Genomic DNA, 22,260 nt, shown 5'->3' with positions numbered 1-22,260 from the left:
AAGAAATAAACACACACACACAGAGGTTTGATTTTTCACCTCTTTTTTATTATTATTATTAAAAAAAGTGGACTGTTTGATGTAGACAGCAGTCCTACATAGTTTTGTCATTCTGTCTCAAATACTGGCTGCTGTTAGAGCAGGTTCTGTGTCAGGTATAATCACTGGTGCTTCTCATCTGTACATGAGCGATTCAGAAGACCCGAGTGTGTAGAAAAGGCTTTTATTGGTATGTATAACAGCAGGAGGATCAGGATGCTTGAAATGACTCAATCTAAACAATAAAAACAATATTTTTTATTATAGTAGCGCTGAGAAATTAACCTGATGTAAATTAGAAAACATTTCCTAATTGCACACGGGAACAAACCACCTCTGATCCTTTAGTCCCTGATCTTGGGGTACTGAGGAGGAGCGGCGAGGGCTAACAGCGCCGACACGGGGACGTTCTGCAGTTCGTTGGCATGCAGGCGCTCGTTGGCCCTTAGCTGACAGCCGTCCTTCAGCATGTGGACGGCCACGCGGGCGATGTTGCGAGAATCGTCCAGGCCGCAGTGCGGTCGACCCTCGTACTGCAGTCCCATGTTCTCCAGCATGCAGTTCAGCCGGGTCTGGGTTCGATCCACCTGTTAACATTCATTTGAATATGATGGCTCCCAACATGGTTCGGTGGAGTCCTACAGCCCTAATTAAGACTTCCCTTCCTGACGAAACCCTGCTATTTCTATCCGGACTTGGGACATGCACAAGTCAATACCCAACGGCTAGTCCGTCTCCCCTTCCACAAAGACGATCACGTCTATGCAGACACCTGACCGGCCAATATCACCGCTGAGATTCGAACCCTTATCCCCAGATATTGGGTTACTCGTTATGTCTAATGATGAGGGGACAGAAAACGAATGCGAACGATGTGAAATATCACCTTATAATAGTTTCCGTAGGTCTTTCTGATGTTGATCCAGGATCTGGCGAACTGAGGGAACCGGAGCCGGCTCAGGCGACACTGCGTGTACAAGAACTTACTCATATCCCACGATCTACAGAAACACACCAAGCCGAGCAGTTACGACAGAGCAATTCGAAGAGGGTGCCGGAGCTGAGCTGCATGCGTGGGGTGGGGAATCAGAAATGACTAAATTAAAGGGGAAACGACTAAAAAAAGGTTCCTTCTTTACCCGTCTGTCAGCAGAGTGTATTTGTACTTGGTCCCGAGCTCTTTCTCCTGCAGCCAGGCTACGGCTCGGCGCAAAACGCGTGAAAACGTATCGGCCTCGTCCACTATTTTCTGTAAAAGACGTTCAGAGTTTTAGTATCACCGACAGCGTCTCCGTTTCAACTGCTTATAATAAAAACACAAATGCGAACTGTTAGCACTTTTCCACTAGAGGCCAAATCCAGAACGGTTCTGCACTGTTCCACTTCAGAATTGAATTTCGGATAGAAACATGCGGTGACGCAAGCCCCCGATGGACTGGGAATCCTAGCGTCACCATAATAATGTTTGCCATTGGAACTGAAACCATGTTGGTCAAAAAGTGCAACCACTGGAGCTGAACCCGTTCCACATTCGTCTTCAAAGAAAGGGCTGAAACTGGAACCAAACCAGCTACACATTGGTTGAAAAGGGCTAGAACTGGAACCCGTTCCACATTGGTCGAAAAGGGCTAGAACTGGAACTGAACCTGTTCCACATTGGTCAAAAAGGGCTAGAACTGGAACTGAACCCATTACACATTGGTCAAAAAGGGCTAGAACTGGAACCAAACCCGTTCCATGTTGGTCGGAAAGGGCTACAACTGGAACTGAACCAGTTCCACGTTGGTTGAAAATGGCTGGAACTGGAACTGAACCTGTTCCACATTGGTTGAAAATGGCTGGAACTGGAACTGAACCTGTTCCACATTGGTTGAAAATGGCTGGAACTGAACCTGTTCCACATTGGTCGAAAAGGGCTACAACTGGAACTGAACCTGTTCCACGTTGGTTGAAAATGGCTGGAACTGGAATTGAACCTGTTCCACATTGGTTAAAAAGGGCTGGAACTGGAATTGAACCTGTTCCACATTAGTCAAAAAAGGCTGGGACAGGAACTGAACCTGTTCCACATTGGTCGAAAAGTGCTGGAACTGGAACCAAACCAGCTACACATTGGTCGAAAAGGGCTAGAACTGGAACCCGTTCCACATTGGTCGAAAAGGGCTGGAACTGAACCCATTACACATTGGTCAAAAAGGGCTAGAACTGGAACCGAACCCGTTCCATGTTGGTCGGAAAGGGCTACAACTGGAACTGAACCAGTTCCACGTTGGTTGAAAATGGCTGGAACTGGAACTGAACCTGTTCCACGCTGGTTGAAAAGGGCTGGAACTGAACCAGTTCCACATTAGTCGAAAAAGGGCTAGAACTGGAACTGAATTCGTTTCACATTCGTCTTTTAAAAAAATGGCTAGAACTGGAACCAAACCTGTTCCACATTGGTCGAAAAGGGCTAGAACTAGAACTGAACCGGTTCCACATTCGTCTTTAAAAAAAGGGCTGAAACTGGAACCAAACCAGCTACACATTGGTCGAAAAGGGCTAGAACTGGAACCCGTTCCACATTGGTCGAAAAGGGCTAGAACTGGAACTGAATCTGTTCCACATTGGTCGAAAAGGGCTAGAACTGGAACTGAACCCATTACACATTGGTCAAAAAGGGCTAGAACTGGAACCAAACCCGTTCCATGTTGGTCGGAAAGGGCTACAACTGGAACTGAACCAGTTCCACGTTGGTTGAAAATGGCTGGAACTGGAACTGAACCTGTTCCACGCTGGTTGAAAAGGGCTGGAACTGAACCAGTTCCACATTAGTCGAAAAAGGGCTAGAACTGGAACTGAATTCGTTTCACATTCGTCTTTAAAAAAAAATGGCTAGAACTGGAACCAAACCTGTTCCACATTGGTCGAAAAGGGCTAGAACTAGAACTGAACCGGTTCCACATTCGTCTTTAAAAAAAGGGCTGAAACTGGAACCAAACCAGCTACACATTGGTCGAAAAGGGCTAGAACTGGAACCCGTTCCACATTGGTCGAAAAGGGAATAGAACTGGAACTGAATCTGTTCCACATTGGTCGAAAAGGGCTGGAACTGGAACTGAACCCATTACACATTGGTCAAAAAGGGCTAGAACTGGAACCGAACCCGTTCCATGTTGGTCGGAAAGGGCTAGAACTGGAACTGAATCTGTTCCACATTGGTCGAAAAGGGCTGGAACTGGAACTGAACCCATTACACATTGGTCAAAAAGGGCTAGAACTGGAACCGAACCCGTTCCATGTTGGTCGGAAAGGGCTACAACTGGAACTGAACCAGTTCCACGTTGGTTGAAAATGGCTGGAACTGGAACTGAACCTGTTCCACGCTGGTTGAAAAGGGCTGGAACTGAACCAGTTCCACATTAGTCAAAAAAGGGCTAGAACTGGAACCAAACCCGCTCCACATTGGTCGAAAAGTGCTGGAACTGGAACTTAACCAGTTCCACGTTGGTTAAAAAGGGCTGGAACTGGAACTGAACCGGCTCCACATTCGTCTTTAAAAAAAAGGGCTGAAACTGGAACTGAACCAGTTCCACGTTGATCGAAAAAGGGCTAGAACTGGAACCAAACCCGTTCCACGTTAGTTGAAAAGTGCTATGTGATTCACCTGCGTTATTCCTGTTAGCTTCACACAGAAATCTGAGAGCAGCGGGTTCACCTCCGGCTGTACGTACTCCTGAAAAGAGTCCGTCTGTAATGACATGGACAACACGAGACAGACGTCAGTCAGAGATTAGTCTCACAGAGTTCTAAACACGATCAACATCACTAGAACCGGGAGAAGCTGCTTGGCTGCTGAACTTGCGGCCTCTGCTGGCTGGTGGAGGCGCTGCAGAGTGATGGTGAATAACAGAGAGCATTGTGCGACTCCAGGTAAAGAAGCGCACAGTAGGTACGGCCCTCGTCTGTCAGGGCGCCGCACGGAGTCGGATACGACTAGATCGGATGCAATACGAAGGGTTCAAATCTCTAGTGAATCGAATCAAAGGATTAAAAAAAAATGCGCTGGTGCATTTCTTATATCCTTTCTCGTGGAGTTTCTTTAAACCGAGCCTTTCTTCATGTCTCTATAGAGCTTGCTCATGCTGGAACAGGGAAAGTCCTTCCCTAAACTGTTGCTGCAAAGTTGGAAGCATCTAATTTTCTTTTATTTCATCAATTTATTACATCTGTGTGACCAAAACACATGAATTAGAAGGGGTGTCTCAATACTTGTGTGTGTATAATGTAATTTTTAATGCTTTGTGTATAAATTCGTAGCTGTCGACCCTGCTTAACCAGCATGGGAGTCAATCAAGGCTTTTGTGGGCAAAAAAAACACTAAAACCCTAAAAATATTCAGTAAAATGTCTTATGGACAACGTCAACAACCAAAATATTACAGCTTACGTTTGAGTCACGACATGCATTATAAAATTTGGGCTTCAGTAGCCAATCATGATGCAGCACCGTCCCTCACCAACTCACAATCTCCATGCTGCGCGTGTCGATGAGAACCATGGGGAACTCGATGATCTCGTGGACGTAGTTCCGTGGGTTGTTCTCCTCACAGGTCGCCTCGAAGTCCACCACGCAGATGTAGTCGTAGTAGGTCTCGTCAGGCTGGCCGGAAGCTCCCGACTGCCTCAGCTTCTGTCTCTTGTAGTAGTTCTTCAGCCGCTTCTTTAATACGTCCTTCACCCCTCTAACGTCACACAGAAGCATGTGGACACGTGATCGTTCTATCAGACGTATTTAAGACACAACCGATCGCTTCACGCGCATCAGAATTACCTAGTGTCCAGCTTGAGCTCGGCACATTTAGCTCGCAGCTCGTCTCTGTTCATGCGGTTAATGGTGCCGTTAGCCAGGGAGATCTCCTTATACACCGGATCACTGAAATCCGTCCGGGCCACCTCCTCCAGATCACTGTGTTTCTCTTCGGGCTGAATAATGAGAAAATATCGTTTCACTAGGACACATTACACAATATATTTAGCACATTTTAAAAACAATGAAATAATATAGAGCCGATGCCTCATTGCTGCCACATCAGCAGTCACTTACAGGGGTTGGACAATGAAACAAACACCTGTCATTTTAGTGTGGGAGGTTTCATGGCTAAATTGGACCAGTCTGGTGGCCAATCTTCATTAATTGCACATTGCACCAGTAAGAGCAGAGTGTGAAGGTTCAATTAGCAGGGTAAGAGCACAGTTTTGCTCAAAATATTGCAATGCACACAACATTATGGGTGACATACCAGAGTTCAAAAGAGGACAAATTGTTGGTGCACGTCTTGCTGGTGCATCTGTGACCAAGACAGCAAGTCTTTGTGATGTATCAAGAGCCACGGTATCCAGGGTAATGTCAGCATACCACCAAGAAGGACAAACCACATCCAACAGGATTAACTGTGGACGCAAGAGGAAGCTGTCTGAAAGGGATGTTCGGGTGCTAACCCGGATTGTATCCAAAAAACATAAAACCACGGCTGCCCAAATCACGGCAGAATTAAATGTGCACCTCGACTCTCCTGTTTCCACCAGAACTGTCCGTCGGGAGCTCCACAGGGTCGATATACACGGCCGGGCTGCTATAGCCAAACCTTCGGTCACTCGTGCCGATGCCAAACGTCGGTTTCGATGGTGCAAGGAGCGCAAATCTTGGGCTGTGGACGATGTGAAACATGTATTGTTCTCTGATGAGTCCACCTTTACTGTTTTCCCCACATCCGGGAGAGTTACGGTGTGGAGAAGCCCCAAAGAAGCGTACCACCCAGACTGTTGCATGCCCAGAGTGAAGCATGGGGGTGGATCAGTGATGGTTTGGGCTGCCATATCATGGCATTCCCTCGGCCCAATACTTGCGCTAGATGGGCGCGTCACTGCCAAGGACTACCGAACCATTCTGGAGGACCATGTGCATCCAATGGTTCAAACATTGTATCCTGAACAGGGCTCTAGACTAACTTTTTTTCTTAGGTGCACCAGCACAAAAGTTAGGTGCACCCAAATTTAATAATAAATCGCATTTAACACCGCAGTTTTACAGGTTCACTTTTTTTTCTTTTTTTAATCGCTGTCCATATTGACAATATTGACTTGTAAATAACTAACAATCTGGTCAATATAATATATCTTTATTTTAAGCACAATTCTACAAGAAAGGGGGGGGGGGGGGGCACGGTGGCTAAGTGGGCAGCACTGTCATCTCACAGCAAGAAGGTCCTGGGTTCGATCCCTAGGCGGGGCGGTCCGGGTCCTTTCTGTGTGGAGTTTGCATGTTCTCCCTGTGTCCGTGTGGGTTTTCTCCGGATGCTCCAGTTTCCTCCCACAGTCACGCCAGTACCTGTACGTGTGTGTGTCTTCGGGACAGTGGCAGCCTAGTGGGTAGAGCTTTGGGCTATCAAGCAGAAGATTGGCGGTTCAAATCCAGGCTCTGCTATGCAACCACTGTTGGGTCCTTGAGCAAGGCCCTTAACCCTGTCTGCTTCAGGGGCGCCGTACGATGGCTGACCCTGCGCTCTGACCCCAGCTTCCAAACAAGCTGGGATACGCGAAGAAAGAATTTCATTGTACTGTACACCTGTATATGTATATATGACAAATAAAGTCTATCTTTTTCTTTTAAGAAAGGTGTCGGAGATGCTCTGTTCACAGTGTCGCTATAAGTGAGTCATGAGTCGATTCATAAGCTGCGAATCGTACGTTTCTTTTCACAGTTATCTCTTATACACTGGCTATCACCACAGAGCGGTAACCCAGTCAGACCCATTCTGCCTGTGAAGCTAAATGTTTAGGATCCTGAACTAACCAACTTAGTCATTGATGAACTTTTGCCTCTGCTCGGCTCTGTAACGTTTTCTGCTCTTATCTACATCAAAAGCAAGAACCGCTCACGATTTACCAAAGTGAACCACGAATTTATACCACGTGTTCATAGAATCGGCTCAGACGGGATCGGGATGCATTATCTATATGAAGTAATACGTATTTTAATCATCAAAATTGCATCGTGTGTATCAGTGTTTACAGGTGTGTGTGTGTGTTTGTATCAGTGTTTACAGGTGTGTGTGTGTGTGTGTGTGTTTGTATCAGTGTTTACAGGTGTGTGTGTGTGTGTGTGTTTACAGGTGTGTGTGTGTGTTTGTATCAGTGTTTACAGGTGTGTGTGTGTGTGTGTGTGTATCAGTGTTTACAGGTGTGTGTGTGTGTGTGTGTGTGTGTTTACAGGTGTGTGTGTGTGTTTGTATCAGTGTTTACAGGTGTGTGTGTGTGTGTGTGTATCAGTGTTTACAGGTGTGTGTGTGTGTATCAGTGTTTACAGGTGTGTGTGTGTGTGTGTGTGTATCTGTGTTTACAGGTGTGTGTGTGTGTGTATCAGTGTTTACGTGTGTGTGTGTGTGTGTGTGTGTGTATCAGTGTTTACAGGTGTGTGTGTGTGTGTGTTTACAGGTGTGTGTGTGTGTGTGTATCAGTGTTTACAGGTGTGTGTGTGTGTGTGTGTGTGTATCAGTGTTTACAGGTGTGTGTGTGTGTGTGTGTGTGTATCTGTGTTTACAGGTGTGTGTGTGTGTGTGTGTGTGTATCTGTGTTTACAGGTGTGTGTGTGTGTGTGTATCAGTGTTTACAGGTGTGTGTGTGTGTGTGTATCAGTGTTTACAGGTGTGTGTGTGTGTGTATCAGTGTTTACGTGTGTGTGTGTGTGTGTGTATCTGTGTTTACAGGTGTGTGTGTGTGTGTATCAGTGTTTACGTGTGTGTGTGTGTGTGTGTATCTGTGTTTACAGGTGTGTGTGTGTGTGTGTGTGTATCTGTGTTTACAGGTGTGTGTGTGTATCTGTGTTTACAGGTGTGTGTGTGTGTGTATCAGTGTTTACGTGTGTGTGTGTGTGTGTATCAGTGTTTACAGGTGTGTGTGTGTGTGTGTGTTTACAGGTGTGTGTGTGTTTGTATCAGTGTTTACAGGTGTGTGTGTGTGTGTGTGTATCTGTGTTTACAGGTGTGTGTGTGTGTGTGTATCAGTGTTTACAGGTGTGTGTGTGTGTGTGTATCTGTGTTTACAGGTGTGTGTGTGTGTGTGTGTATCAGTGTTTACAGGTGTGTGTGTGTGTGTGTATCTGTGTTTACAGGTGTGTGTGTGTATCAGTGTTTACAGGTGTGTGTGTGTGTGTGTATCAGTGTTTACAGGTGTGTGTGTGTGTGTGTATCAGTGTTTACAGGTGTGTGTGTGTGTGTATCAGTGTTTACGTGTGTGTGTGTGTGTGTATCTGTGTTTACAGGTGTGTGTGTGTGTGTATCAGTGTTTACGTGTGTGTGTGTGTGTGTGTATCTGTGTTTACAGGTGTGTGTGTGTGTGTGTGTGTATCTGTGTGTTTACAGGTGTGTGTGTGTATCTGTGTTTACAGGTGTGTGTGTGTGTGTATCAGTGTTTACGTGTGTGTGTGTGTGTGTGTGTGTATCAGTGTTTACAGGTGTGTGTGTTGTGTGTGTGTGTGTGTTTACAGGTGTGTGTGTGTTTGTATCAGTGTTTACAGGTGTGTGTGTGTGTGTGTGTATCTGTGTTTACAGGTGTGTGTGTGTGTGTGTGTGTGTGTTATCTGTGTTTACAGGTGTGTGTGTGTGTGTATCAGTGTTTACAGGTGTGTGTGTGTGTGTGTATCTGTGTTTACAGGTGTGTGTGTGTGTGTGTGTGTGTATCTGTGTTTACAGGTGTGTGTGTGTGTGTGTATCAGTGTTTACAGGTGTGTGTGTGTGTGTGTGTGTGTATCTGTGTTTACAGGTGTGTGTGTGTGTGTGTGTGTGTATCAGTGTTTACAGGTGTGTGTGTGTGTGTGTGTGTGTATCTGTGTTTACAGGTGTGTGTGTGTGTGTGTGTGTGTATCTGTGTTTACAGGTGTGTGTGTGTGTGTGTATCAGTGTTTACAGGTGTGTGTGTGTGTGTGTATCAGTGTTTACAGGTGTGTGTGTGTGTGTATCAGTGTTTACGTGTGTGTGTGTGTATCTGTGTTTACAGGTGTGTGTGTGTGTGTATCAGTGTTTACGTGTGTGTGTGTGTGTGTGTATCTGTGTTTACAGGTGTGTGTGTGTGTGTGTGTGTATCTGTGTTTACAGGTGTGTGTGTGTATCTGTGTTTACAGGTGTGTGTGTGTGTGTATCAGTGTTTACGTGTGTGTGTGTGTGTGTATCAGTGTTTACAGGTGTGTGTGTGTGTGTGTGTTTACAGGTGTGTGTGTGTTTGTATCAGTGTTTACAGGTGTGTGTGTGTGTGTGTGTGTGTATCTGTGTTTACAGGTGTGTGTGTGTGTGTGTGTATCAGTGTTTACAGGTGTGTGTGTGTGTGTGTATCAGTGTTTACAGGTGTGTGTGTGTGTGTGTGTGTGTGTATCTGTGTTTACAGGTGTGTGTGTGTGTGTGTGTATCAGTGTTTACAGGTGTGTGTGTGTGTGTATCTGTGTTTACAGGTGTGTGTGTGTGTGTGTGTATCAGTGTTTACAGGTGTGTGTGTGTGTGTGTATCTGTGTTTACAGGTGTGTGTGTGTATCAGTGTTTACAGGTGTGTGTGTGTGTGTGTATCAGTGTTTACAGGTGTGTGTGTGTGTGTATCAGTGTTTACGTGTGTGTGTGTGTGTGTGTGTATCTGTGTTTACAGGTGTGTGTGTGTGTGTATCAGTGTTTACGTGTGTGTGTGTGTGTGTGTATCTGTGTTTACAGGTGTGTGTGTGTGTGTGTGTGTATCTGTGTTTACAGGTGTGTGTGTGTATCTGTGTTTACAGGTGTGTGTGTGTGTGTATCAGTGTTTACGTGTGTGTGTGTGTGTGTGTGTGTATCAGTGTTTACAGGTGTGTGTGTGTGTGTTTACAGGTGTGTGTGTGTTTGTATCAGTGTTTACAGGTGTGTGTGTGTGTGTGTGTATCTGTGTTTACAGGTGTGTGTGTGTGTGTGTGTGTGTGTGTGTATCTGTGTTTACAGGTGTGTGTGTGTGTATCAGTGTTTACAGGTGTGTGTGTGTGTGTGTATCTGTGTTTACAGGTGTGTGTGTGTGTGTGTGTGTGTGTATCAGTGTTTACAGGTGTGTGTGTGTGTGTGTGTATCTGTGTTTACAGGTGTGTGTGTGTATCAGTGTTTACAGGTGTGTGTGTGTGTGTGTGTGGAACAGTGTTTACAGGTGTGTGTGTGTGTGTAGGTGTGTGTGTGTGTGTCTCAGTGTTTACAGGTGTGTGTGTGTGTGTGTGTGTGTGTGTATCTGTGTTTACAGGTGTGTGTGTGTGTGTGTGTGTGTGTGTATCTGTGTTTACAGGTGTGTGTGTGTGTATCAGTGTTTACAGGTGTGTGTGTGTGTGTGTATCTGTGTTTACAGGTGTGTGTGTGTGTGTGTATCTGTGTTTACAGGTGTGTGTGTGTGTGTGTATCTGTGTTTACAGGTGTGTGTGTGTGTGTGTATCTGTGTTTACAGGTGTGTGTGTGTGTGTGTGTGTGTGTATCAGTGTTTACAGGTGTGTGTGTGTGTGTGTATCTGTGTTTACAGGTGTGTGTGTGTATCAGTGTTTACAGGTGTGTGTGTGTGTGTGTGTGTGGAACAGTGTTTACAGGTGTGTGTGTGTGTGTAGGTGTGTGTGTGTGTGTCTCAGTGTTTACAGGTGTGTGTGTGTGGAACAGTGAGCGTTTGACCGGGTTTGACTGAAGCGGGGGGGGGGGGGGGGGGGGGGCGAGTTTGAGCGTGCATGCATACGGGTGTGTGTATGTGTGTGTGTGTGTGCAAGTTCGCGGTCGGCAAACGGAGCGGGCCGCATGTCCAAAAAGGTTGGAAACCCCTGGTTTGGACCACGATATGGGCCAAATGTGTGTCTGTTGTTGAACCACATGGAGACTTTCAGAGTCGCGGACATTTTTTTCCCCTCAAACCGGTGCGACCTCAGATTTTTTTTTAGTCGCACCATTGAGAAATTAGGTCGCACTCTAGAGCCCCGCTGAAGGGCGGTGCCGTGTATCAGGATGACGATGCACCAATACACACAGCAAGACTGGTGAAAGATTGGTTTGATGAACATGAAAGTGAAGTTGAACATCTCCCATGGCCTGCACAGTCACCAGATCTAAATATTATTGAGCCACTTTGGGGTGTTTTGGAGAAGCGAGTCAGGAAACGTTTTCCTCCACCAGCATCACGTAGTGACCTGGCCACTATCCTGCAAGAAGAATGGCTTAAAATCCCTCTGACCACTGTGCAGGACTTGTATATGTCATTTCCAAGACGAATTGATGCTGTATTGGCCGCAAGAGGAGGCCCTACACCATACTAATAAATTATTGTGGTCTAAAACCAGGTGTTTCAGTGTCATTGTCCAACCCCTGTATATCCAAAGCGACTTACAGTACTGTGACAGTACACTGTCTAAGGGTTAAAGGGCCTTGCTCAAGGGCCCAACAGTGGCAACCTGGCAGTGATGGGGCTTGAACCAGCTGCCTTTTGATTACTAGTCCAGTACCTTAACCACTAGGCTACGACTGCCCTGCACCCTCCACTGCTGTTTGTTTATTAGGATTTTAACGTCGTGTTTTACACTTTGATCACATTCATGACAGGACCCACGTCTTTGGACTAGATGAAGACTTTATCAGTTAAGTGATGTAACAAAGGTGGGTGGCACGGTGGCTTGTTGGGTGGCACTGTCGCCTCACAGCAAGAAGGTCCTGGGTTCGGTCCCCGGGTGGAGCGGTCCGGGTCCTTTCTGTGTAGAGGTTGCATGTTCTCCCCGTGTCTGTGTGGGTTTCCTCCGGGAGCTCCGGTTTCCTCCCACAGTACAAAGACGTGTAACAAATGACGTTAAAATCCTAATAAATAAATATATAGACGTAGCAAATAAGGAAAGAAAATGAATGGGGTTTTTTTGCAGGATATTTTGTTAATACTGTCATGTCACAATTATTCAACCTTTACATTCAATTAATACTGATTTTAGAACCTAAAGTTGGGTGACAACATGATTAAACCAGTGGAACGTCACAACCAGCCGGCTATCATCTACTTTAGCTGTGATATGTTATATAGAAGCACTTTGTAGTTCTACAATTACTGACTGTAGTCCATCTGTTTCTCTGCATGCTTTGTTACCCCCTTTCATGCTGTTCTTCGATGGTCAGGACCACCACAGAGCAGGTATTATTTAGGTGGTGGATGATTCTCAGCACTGCAGTGACACTGACATGGTGGTGGTGTGTTAGTGTGTGTTGTGCTGGTATGAGTGGATCAGACACAGCAGCGCTGCTGGAGTTTTTAAACACCGTGTCCACTCACCGTCCACTCTATTAGACACTGCTACCTAGTCGGTCCACCTTGTAGATGTAAAGTCAGAGACGATCGCTCATCTATTGCTGCTGTTTGAGTCGGTCATCTTCTAGACCTTCATCAGTGGTCACAGGACGCTGCCCACGGGGCGCTGTCGGCTGGATATTTTTGGTTAGTGGACTATTCTCAGTCCGGCAGGGAGAGTGAGGTGTTTAAAAACTCCAGCAGCGCTGCTGTGTCTGATCCACTCATACCAGCACAACACACACTAACACACCACCACCATGTCAGTGTCACTGCAGTGCTGAGAATCATCCACCACCTAAATAATACCTGCTCTGTGGGGGTCCTGACATGAAACAGATGGACTACAGTCAGTAATTGTAGAACTACAAAGTGCTTCTATATGGTAAGTGGAGCTGATAACATGGACAGTGAGTGTAGAAACCAGGAGGTGGTTTTAATGTTATGGCTGATCAGTGTATACATTTATAAAATAACTTACTTCAGACGTGGAGTTCATCTGTTCTTCAGATTCTGATGGTTTGCCATTCTCTCTTTGTTCCTCCATGACACATTAATTTTATATTTATATTTATAATTAATAAAAGTTGATTCCTCTCAGCTCCAGTCAGTGTTGCTCTCAGCTGTTTGGCGCCTTTTCCTGAGGAGAAACATAACATTCTGTGTTACACTTCAAAAATCCTAAAAAAAAACATCAGTTCATAACTTATATATGTACAATTATAATATTTAAATGAATTACTGTAGATAATTTACATGCAATTATGTATAAAAATCTATGAAGTGCTGGAAAAGACGCTCAATGTGTCAGAACAGATCCGCCATTATTGAATCTAACTTCAAAATAAAAGTTCCTCCAGTACATGCACCGCTAGTTAAAAAATAAATCAAATTCATTCATTTATCATTAATTTGTTTAACCACCACTTTTTACTGATCAGGGTTGCAGTTATGTAAATAAATCAAACGTGAACTATTAAAAAGATAAAAGCTATATTTAATACAAAATGCAGTCGTGGTATGTGTGAGATCTCACACTTCTCCTTGAACCTGATTCACTCATTAGGTCCTGATTGACAAGTAATTCAACAATTGTTTTAGAAATGGTCAGCTGTTAAAAATGACAGATAAATTCCTGGCTTTTTCACACCTTGTGCTAACACTTAGCCCTACATGACCCACCACCCTGTGGACGACCAGAAGCTAAACAGGGTTGGGGGTTCAGTCAGTACTTTGATGGTGTTGGTTAAGGTTCTGGATTTCTAATCAGCAATTTGTAGGTTTAAACCACACTAGGGTTGCCAACCGTCCCGTAAGATATGGAATCGTTCCTTATTTGGAAACTAAACGTGGTGTTCCGTATTGAACTGATACCGGACGCGCTTTGTTCCGTATTTGTATCAATGGAAGAGAAATGCTGCAGATTAGACTGAGACAGGCGGATTATTGGTTATTATTTTAAGTAGTGTTCACTTTTAGTCTTAGTGACGCCGTGTGTGCGCAGACATATCAGCATAACAACCTGTTTATTACTTCTTTGTTTAAGTAGCGCAGTGGGCAAAGCATATCGCGTAATTAAGGTAACACAAGCAGGGCCGGCGCTATGGGGGCGCTGGGGTGGGCATTGCCAACCTCCAGATTTTCTCACTGTGCCCCTAAGCAACGCAGTCCAGAACTGGGGCTGCATGTCAGTGTGAAGATGGATTATATAAAAATGTTGCACTACTGAGAAACATGTTGCACAATGTTCTTTATGCATGTTGTTTTGCCTAAAATATGGTTCTGATTTATTATTATAAAGAATGAAAATAATAAATGTTAAACAACCTATAGGTTTTTATAGGTGCAACCCTAACCACCTATCGAACCGCTACCGCTCAGGTAAACGACCCGCCATTCCACCCTCCACCTTATGCCTTCCACCAACCCACCAACCCAGGGTGTTCCTTATTTCCAGTTCTGAAAGTTGGCAACCCTAAACCCCACCATGTGTCACTGTTGGGCTCCTGAGCAAGGCCCTAAGCCCTCAAGTGCTTGAATTGTATTCAGCCACAGTTATTGACCAGAAATGTCAATGTCAGCAGCTGACTAAGATTTAGCTTATTGAGCTTAATCGATGTATAGAAAGCAGAAGAAGAATATGAAAAAAACCAAACTCCATTCAGATTCCAGTGTGCAGTTTGCACTGTGTGAAATGTCATTAAGAAATGGCCATCAAGACAGAAATGTTTAGCCTTGCTTGCACTTTAAAAACATGTACTGGGTGGCGCAGCGAGACATTCCGCTAGCACACCAGTGCCGAGATTCTGAACTCCTCGGTTTGAAACTCTGCATTGCCACCGGTCGGCTGGGCGCCATCTGTCAGGCAAAATTGTCAGTGCCTGCAGCAGATACTAACTGGCCACTGTATCTGCTAGGGTGGGATGACCAGACTATGTGGATGGGATCTTCATACGCTGTGTAAGGACCCTGAAAATAACACATTGGTAACTGTAAAAGTATGAGATTAGTTTTATTTTGGTGTTGTTTAGTAGCCAGGGTGGTGCAGTGGGTAGTGTCACGGGCAGGGTCCTGTGTGAAGTTTGCATGTTCTCCCTGGGTCCTTGTGGGTTTCCTCCCAAAAGCCATGCAGTCAGGCTACTAGAAATTGTCCTAAGTGTGTTTAAATGTGTGTGTGTGTGTGTGTGTGTGTGTGTGTGAATGTGTGTGTGTGTGTGTGTGTGTGTGTGTGTGAATGTGTGTGTGTGTGTCTGCCCTGCAATGGACTGGTGACTTTTCTGCTGTCTTCTGCTTTCGGCCAATAAATCAGACCCACAGTGGCCCTGACCAGGGTAAAGCAGAGGTTAAATGAATAAAATGAATAAATCATTTTTGTATATTATAGTTAAACATCAATCAATCAGCTTTTTGTTAATACTCAGTTTTGATATACAGCACCCAACACACAATTTGGATCTTGTTCTTGGCTTCAATGCAATTTGTAATGCAACTACCATCAAAGTAAATAGCTAGAAATTTAGCAAAACAATTAAATAAACATAATCTGTTATAAAATATATGGAAAAATATATTAACCATTGTGAAGGTGAATAATTCCAGTAAAATCAAGATGAGCTCAATGAATCATACAAAGCCAATTACTTCTGTTGAGGGGCGGCACAGTGACTAAGTGGGTAGCACTGTCGCCTCACAGCAAGAAGGTCCTGGGTTCGATCCCCAGGTGGGGCGGTCCGGGTCCTTTCTGTGTGGAGTTTGCATGTTCTCCCCGTGTCTGCGTGGGTTCACTCCAGGTGCTCCGGTTTCCTCCCACAGTCCAAAGACATGCAAGTGAGGTGAATTGGAGATACAAAATTGTCCAGGACTGTGTTCAATATAACCTTGTGAACTGATGAATCTTGTGTAATGAGTAACTACCGTTCCTGTCATGAATGTAACCAAAGTGTAAAACATGACGTTACAATCCTAATAAACAAACAAACAAACTTCTGTTGAAACACATTTTTGTATTTATTTATTTCAGGTTTTTACATTAACAGCATTTATTTGACATCCGTAAATTAAAACCCTAAAATTTAAACAGAATGAAATAAAATACAACAATTACAAAAACTGTTGTTTTTTTCAGTGTGAAATGTGCAAATATTTACAAAACCTGAACAGAAACCTGAAACAATTACAGACTGTGATTTAAAACACTACAGGTGAGATTTTGTTTAGGGTATCGTACCCATGGCACTGTGGTAACACTGAAATTGCACTTACAGGGGAGGATTTACTCCATGAAATTGCACAATCGTCGCAAACCTGGCCAAGTGGAAAACATTGAGAAACCCGGTGTGTTACGCAACTGAACATACAAAAATATCTTAGCTTACTTGTAAACCGTACAGATAGCAGCAAACATTATCATTTATCTATAACTTCACAGTTCTGAACTCGGTAGTCTCTGTAGAGATGATACAGGCGCGTTCACGGGTCGGATTTACGACCATCTTGACCTTGGTGTGAGGAAAAACTGATTAAACATCAAATCAGCAGCAGCAGCAGTAAATAATGTAAATTAATTTACACTTAGTGCAGAGATTAATGTGAGGTATCGTTCATGCATTCTGCAGAATTACAGACACTGGATCAACCAGAGCTGAGCTTATGTTAACGCTGGAGTACATTTAGTGACCTGCATTACACACTCGAGTAGTATTTCAATACTGAAAAATCAATTTTACACCAAGTACTGCATCTTTTTACTGCATCTTATTCAGCAATAGAAAATCTGTGAATGTGGCGGTTATTAGTCTTTTTATGATTATGCTGCATTTATTGCAGTGTAAACCATACGTACAACCACAACTATATCAACAAAAGTGAGCATTTACTGTAAACTAGAGCTTGTTTGGCTTGATGGAAATAAAAAAAAGCTCCCAAATACATTTTAAAGGCCCAAAAAAAGTCTGGTTAGTGCCTCATTTGTTGTAAAACCGGACATAGGATCGAAACATATCAAACGCAAATGTTTTCACCCATGCAGGATAATTCACAATGAGACACAAGCTTGATTCTGAGTGTTGTAGCTGCTGTGCGTTGACTATGCTTGGATTGTGAGTATGTTTGTCTCCGGTGAGTAACAAACATTTTGTTGCGCCAAAGCTCATTTCATTCACGTCTGCAGTCGAATACCTTCATTGAGTACCTTCATCCTACCTTTAATGAACTTAAAAGTCTTTGTAAAACACTAAAAACATGCCACAATATATACTCATTTTATTTTGGCAAGCTTTGAATTGTCGAAAAAGAACACTGATTTCCTGAGATAGAAAGTTCTTAAAGGCAGCATTAGCAAAAAATACTTGTTTGAACAGAATAAAAGTGAAAGACTGATGGTTCTAATGAACACACAACCTACAGCATTTGGACCAGTATAACAGTTTAACCAGAATTTCATGTGATACATAAATTAAAATGTAAATATGATTCCTACAGAATAATACTGCACAGAATAAAACGTTAATACGACATGTTTGGTGTACCGAGCAAAAGTTCCTGAGCTAAAGCTTGATCCCTTTTGATCCCTTTGTGATGGTTTCCTTACTAACAGCCCTAACATCTGTTTGGACCTCCATACACAGCTGATTTTCGATTATAAATGAAAATAACAGACAGTCAGTAATACGGGCCGAGATCCTCGTACCCGGCGTAGCTCGGCCATTCTGGAAAGATGCCGTGCGAGCACCGGGGGCTGCCGTATCTGTCGAAGAAAACGTCCCAGTCAGAGTCGTGCCGATGGTTCGAGTCGCTCGGGCTTCTCTTCAGGGCCGACTGGATGATTTTATAGTTCTGGCCGTGGTTGCTGTCCCAGTACGTGCTCCCGTTCACGGAGTAAAACACGGCGAACTCGATCTGTTCGTGCGGCGGCGCCGGTTCGGGTAAATCCAGTTCGAACGAGAAGGTGTCCCAGCCGGATCCGGAGTACATATCCAGGACGTACGGGCAGTCTACGTCGACGTGGCTCTTCCACGTGTCGAACGTGATCCGCAGCGTCACCGCCTTCTCGTACGACAGGTTCTTCACCTTGACGGTACCCGCGACGGCCCGGTCCTTCAGCACGCAGTGCTCGAGGCAGACGAAGTCCCGCTCCAGACGCTCCCGGAACCGCATGTAGTCCGCAGACGGCTGAGAGAAGTCCAGGACCAGCTTGCCCTCCTCTTTGGAGATGTCGAGCGCAGAGGCGAAAAGCTCCTGGATGCTGAGCGGGACTTCGATAGGGTCGTCGAACACGGAGAAGATCTTCACCACGGCGAGCGCCAGGCCCTTGTGGTCGGCGAACGACACGTGCTTTTTGGGTTGGCTTTGCTCCCGCTGAGCGCCGGCCCCTCGGAGCGCCGGATGGAAACACGGCCGCAGCGGACCCTTGCACTGCGCCGTCTTTCTGCTCTGGAAGTCTTTGTTGGAGAGGAAAAGCGGCATCGCCAGCTCAACCGGCATCATGAACTCGACCCTGATTGGACAGCTACGAGAAAACAAACAAACAAACAAAAAATTTAATTAGTGTTTATAGTTAGAAATCGAATTACTGCACCTGTAGCATATAAACACCAAAGGCTATAATCTCAACACCACTTTATCCTGGTCAGGGTCACGGTGGGTCTGATTCATTGGGTGAAAGCCAGGAAACACCCTGAGATGGTCGCCAGTCACACACACACTCCATTTAGGGCAGTTTAGTAGCTCCAATTGTTCCTGACTGAGTGTCTTTGGACTTGTGGGAGGTATGAGGTAGGTATTTCCACTGTGAGGAAAAACTTTAAATTCACCTCAGCAGTTGTTGAAACAATCAACCAACATTTAAAATACATACACCGATCAGCCATAACATTAAAACCACCCCCTTGTTTCTACACTCTCTCTCTCTCTCTCTATATATATATATATGTGTATACTGTTTATAGATATATAGTATCAAATAATAATATATGTAGATAATACTGTTTATATGTACATAACATTGTTCTGCAGATAATCGTTTAAAAATGTTTAATTCCTACCAATAACACTGATCTAAATATTTTACAAGCAGAAAAAGAGACTTTAGAGTTCATATCTGGATCTGGTTCATTATCTAAAGAACCTTAAAGAAACTTGCAATGATACAGAAGAGCATTTAAAGCAATGCAAATATATATATATATACTGTTTTATATTTAAAGCTTTAGGTTTATTTATGAGGTTTATTTGTTAACCTGGAGGAACAAGCCTCTGTTTCATGGTCCTGATTTTCTAAACATCTTACAAAAACAAAGCAATGAAGTTCTTACCTCGATTAAAACATTAGAACCAGGTGTTGTTCCTGCACCAACACCCACACTATTTAACCTCACTGGAGGTGTTTTTATGGAAGTTTCATTAATGTTTGGACAGTCCGCTGTTTATCTCAGCTCTGCAGCTCTGCAGCTTTATTGAGAGGCTCGGTATTACAGTAACCGGCTCTTTTCTCACTGATGAATGAATAGCACTCTCCGTCCACGTGAACACCGGGCGTCAGCCAATCAGAGCGCACAACACCGGCGTGGGGTAAACGGGATCGCCGATCACGTGATCGTGCCCCCCATTTGACCTACATGCTCAAAGTTCGCCTGACAGAACTTGCTTAGCCTGAACGGTGAGCTAATGCTAAGCTAGTAATTACAGGGCTAAACATGCCACAGAAGTGTGAAAAACAACACAAAAACACAGAGAGAACATACCAAACCACTCATATACTATACATATGAAGCCCTTGTACATGTCTTAAAATAAAAAACATTCATTAATTCATTACATTCATTAAAGGGCAGTTGTAGCCTAGCGGATAAGGTATTGAACTAGTAATCAAAAGGTTACTGGTTCAAGCCCCATCATTGCCAGGTTGTCACTGTTGGGCCCATGAGCAAGGCATTTAACCCTTACTCAGACAGAATACTGTCACGCTTTGGATAAAAGCATCTGCTAAATGCTGAAAATAAATGATCTTGGTCAGTGTGGCGTCGACAGGAAAACAAAGCAGCACATTTACATTTTCGACATTTAGTAGACGCGTTAATCCAAAGCGACTTACAGTATTGTGACAGTATACAGTCTGAGCAATTAAGGGTTAAGGACTTGCTCAAGGGCCCAACAATGGCAACCTGGCAGTTGTGGGGCTTGAACCAGCAACCTTTCGGTACCTTAACTGCTAGGCTACAACTGCCCTTACTGTACGTCCTCTTTTCCCCCGGACATGTCCTCTTTTTGAGACCTAAAAAATGCGTACGGCCGGGATTTTTAAATCACCAAAAATGTCCGGGATTCGGTTTTTCTAGTCTGCACTCGCTATTCTGTGTGTATGTTTTTGCATTGGTTTGCATTGGTTTGTTTTTAGGTCTTTTTAGGAGTGCATCTGTTTTGTTAAAATAAGTCTGATTTTCACGTGCACATACTAACACAGAGGCTCTTGTCAACACCGTGATGGCCCTGCATTCTGTGGAAATTGCTCAGCAAGCACTAGAAGACGCATCTTACTGCTGGGTTTCTACTGATGGGAGCAAGTAATTAAAGTGAATCAAATTAAAGTTAAAAACACTTCTAATAAGTCGGCTGAAACGATTGTACAATACATCAAAGAAACTAAAAAATAAAGGGATTTTTATTTATAGGTGACAACTGTTTTTTTATTTGTTGTTATTGTTTAGGGCTTAACGCTGAATGTGAAGGAATAAGATTATCTGACCATAAAGGCCCTTGTTAAAGAGCAGCTGTACATTTATTAGAGTTCAGTAACACAGCTGGATGGTTATTGACTTATTTGTCAACTATTTAAACCTCGACCCCATACACACTGCCATGGTGTCACCAACGACATTAAATAACCCCCCCCCCCCCCCCCCTTCCCCGAACCAGGCGTCCTCTTTTTTAAAAAACAAAATATGGTCACCCTACCTTAATGTAAATATTGTACCATTATCTCGATGACTAAAAAAAGGTGGAAAAAGACAAGAATCCCATTAAGAAGAACATGCACAGACACATACCAGAGGTGGGATTCGAACCCTGATACTCATGGGCTTAAAGCTCTGTGCACACATAACCATGAACTTGTCGGACATTTTCTTCCAAATCATTCACAGCGTCTCTTGTGGCTACAAAAGGCTTCACTCTTCCGAAAAGGCCTTCAACAAGATTTAGGAGTGTGTCTGTGGGAGTTTCTGACCATTCAGTCAACAGATGTTTAGCACTGTCGGGTAGGGTAGCACTGTCGCCTCACAGCAAGAAGGTTCTGGGTTCGATCCCCAGGTGGAGCGGTCAAGGACCTTTCTGTGTGGAGTTTGCATGTTCTCCCCATGTCTGCGTGGGTTTCGTCTGCGAGCTCCACTTTCCTCCCACAGTCCAAAGATGTGCAAGTGAGGTGAATTGAAGATACAAAATTCTCCATAACTGTGTTTGGTATTAAAATACTTAAACTGGTGTAACTACCTGTCCTGTCATGAATGTAACCAAAGTGTAAAACATGACGTTACAATCCTAATAAAATAAAAAATAAATAAGTAAACATGTCTTTATAATGCCTGATTCATGCACAGGGGAGCAGTCATGCTGAAACAGAAAATGGCCTTCCCTAAACTGTGGCTGCAAAGTTGGAAGCATATCATTTGCTTTATATAACTGATTTATTACATGTTAGCAACTGTTGGGACTAAAACACATGAATTAAAAAAATTAGAAGTGGCGTCCCAATACTTTTGGCCATATAGTGGATGTTGATAGTGTTTAAATACTGAAATACACACTTTGATTTTTATAGAAATACACAAAACAATCTGAAATTGTAAATAATAAGTGAAAGTTGCTCAGGGTTCCATCATTTTATTATTTGGGTTCATTTATTTCTCTCAGACTCGTGTTAAATTCCCCCGTGCGTGTCCTTTGGTGGTCTCATGACGTTTCTGCGAATCACGCTTAAGGATCTGTAACCTACAGACGTGACACCAGGCTCAAAATACCCTTTGCACTTTGACCTCTCGGACTGCACCGTACAGTACGGAAAGTTCATCTGATCCACTGACGCATCTCAAGATGGCATAAAGACGCCAGAAAAAGTAAAACAAGGAAAGGTAAATGTGAGTGAGTAGGTGAGTGAGTGTTAGAGCTTTTTACTTCATTACCAGCCTTAAATTGCCCCTGTCCCAACTTTTTTGGAGTGTGTTGAAGGCCTGAAATGCAGGAATGTATGAATATTAATAAGTGAAATGAAGCCGACATATCTTGGGTTCATGCTGTCCGCAATCAAATCAAATAAAAGTCAGCATTAATGTAAGGAATACTGCATTTTTATTATTATTATTTTATTTGGGGTCGAATGCACTTCTTTTTTAGCATA

At 43.9% G+C, this 22,260-nt stretch overlaps 2 protein-coding genes across 2 annotated transcripts; both read right to left on the bottom strand.

Moving 5' to 3' along the window:
• Positions 1–26: 26 nt before the first annotated feature.
• On the bottom strand, positions 27–13,204 carry eri1 (exoribonuclease 1). Its single transcript, XM_063012017.1, has 9 exons — positions 13,128–13,204; positions 12,853–13,011; positions 4,852–5,003; positions 4,546–4,762; positions 3,686–3,769; positions 1,179–1,288; positions 926–1,040; positions 374–626; positions 27–274 (listed from the first exon to the last, which is right to left on the bottom strand). Exons 2-8 carry the CDS (start codon positions 12,916–12,918, stop codon positions 384–386), a joined length of 987 nt encoding a protein of 328 aa, XP_062868087.1. The 5' UTR covers positions 12,919–13,011; positions 13,128–13,204; the 3' UTR covers positions 27–274; positions 374–383.
• Positions 13,205–15,897: 2,693 nt separating this feature from the next.
• Positions 15,898–19,275, bottom strand: ppp1r3b (protein phosphatase 1, regulatory subunit 3B). The gene is made up of 2 exons (XM_063011656.1): positions 19,184–19,275; positions 15,898–18,378 (listed from the first exon to the last, which is right to left on the bottom strand). The coding sequence occupies exon 2, from the start codon at positions 18,354–18,356 to the stop codon at positions 17,532–17,534; it is 825 nt and encodes a 274-aa protein (XP_062867726.1). The 5' UTR covers positions 18,357–18,378; positions 19,184–19,275; the 3' UTR covers positions 15,898–17,531.
• Between the last annotated feature and the right edge of the window lie 2,985 nt (positions 19,276–22,260).

Source organism: Trichomycterus rosablanca, chromosome 16, assembly GCF_030014385.1.
Source record: "Trichomycterus rosablanca isolate fTriRos1 chromosome 16, fTriRos1.hap1, whole genome shotgun sequence".
In the NCBI taxonomy this organism is placed as follows: Eukaryota; Metazoa; Chordata; class Actinopteri; order Siluriformes; family Trichomycteridae; genus Trichomycterus; species Trichomycterus rosablanca.
Note: the sequence above shows the minus strand (reverse complement) of the source record. Positions and strands in the feature narration are given on the sequence as shown.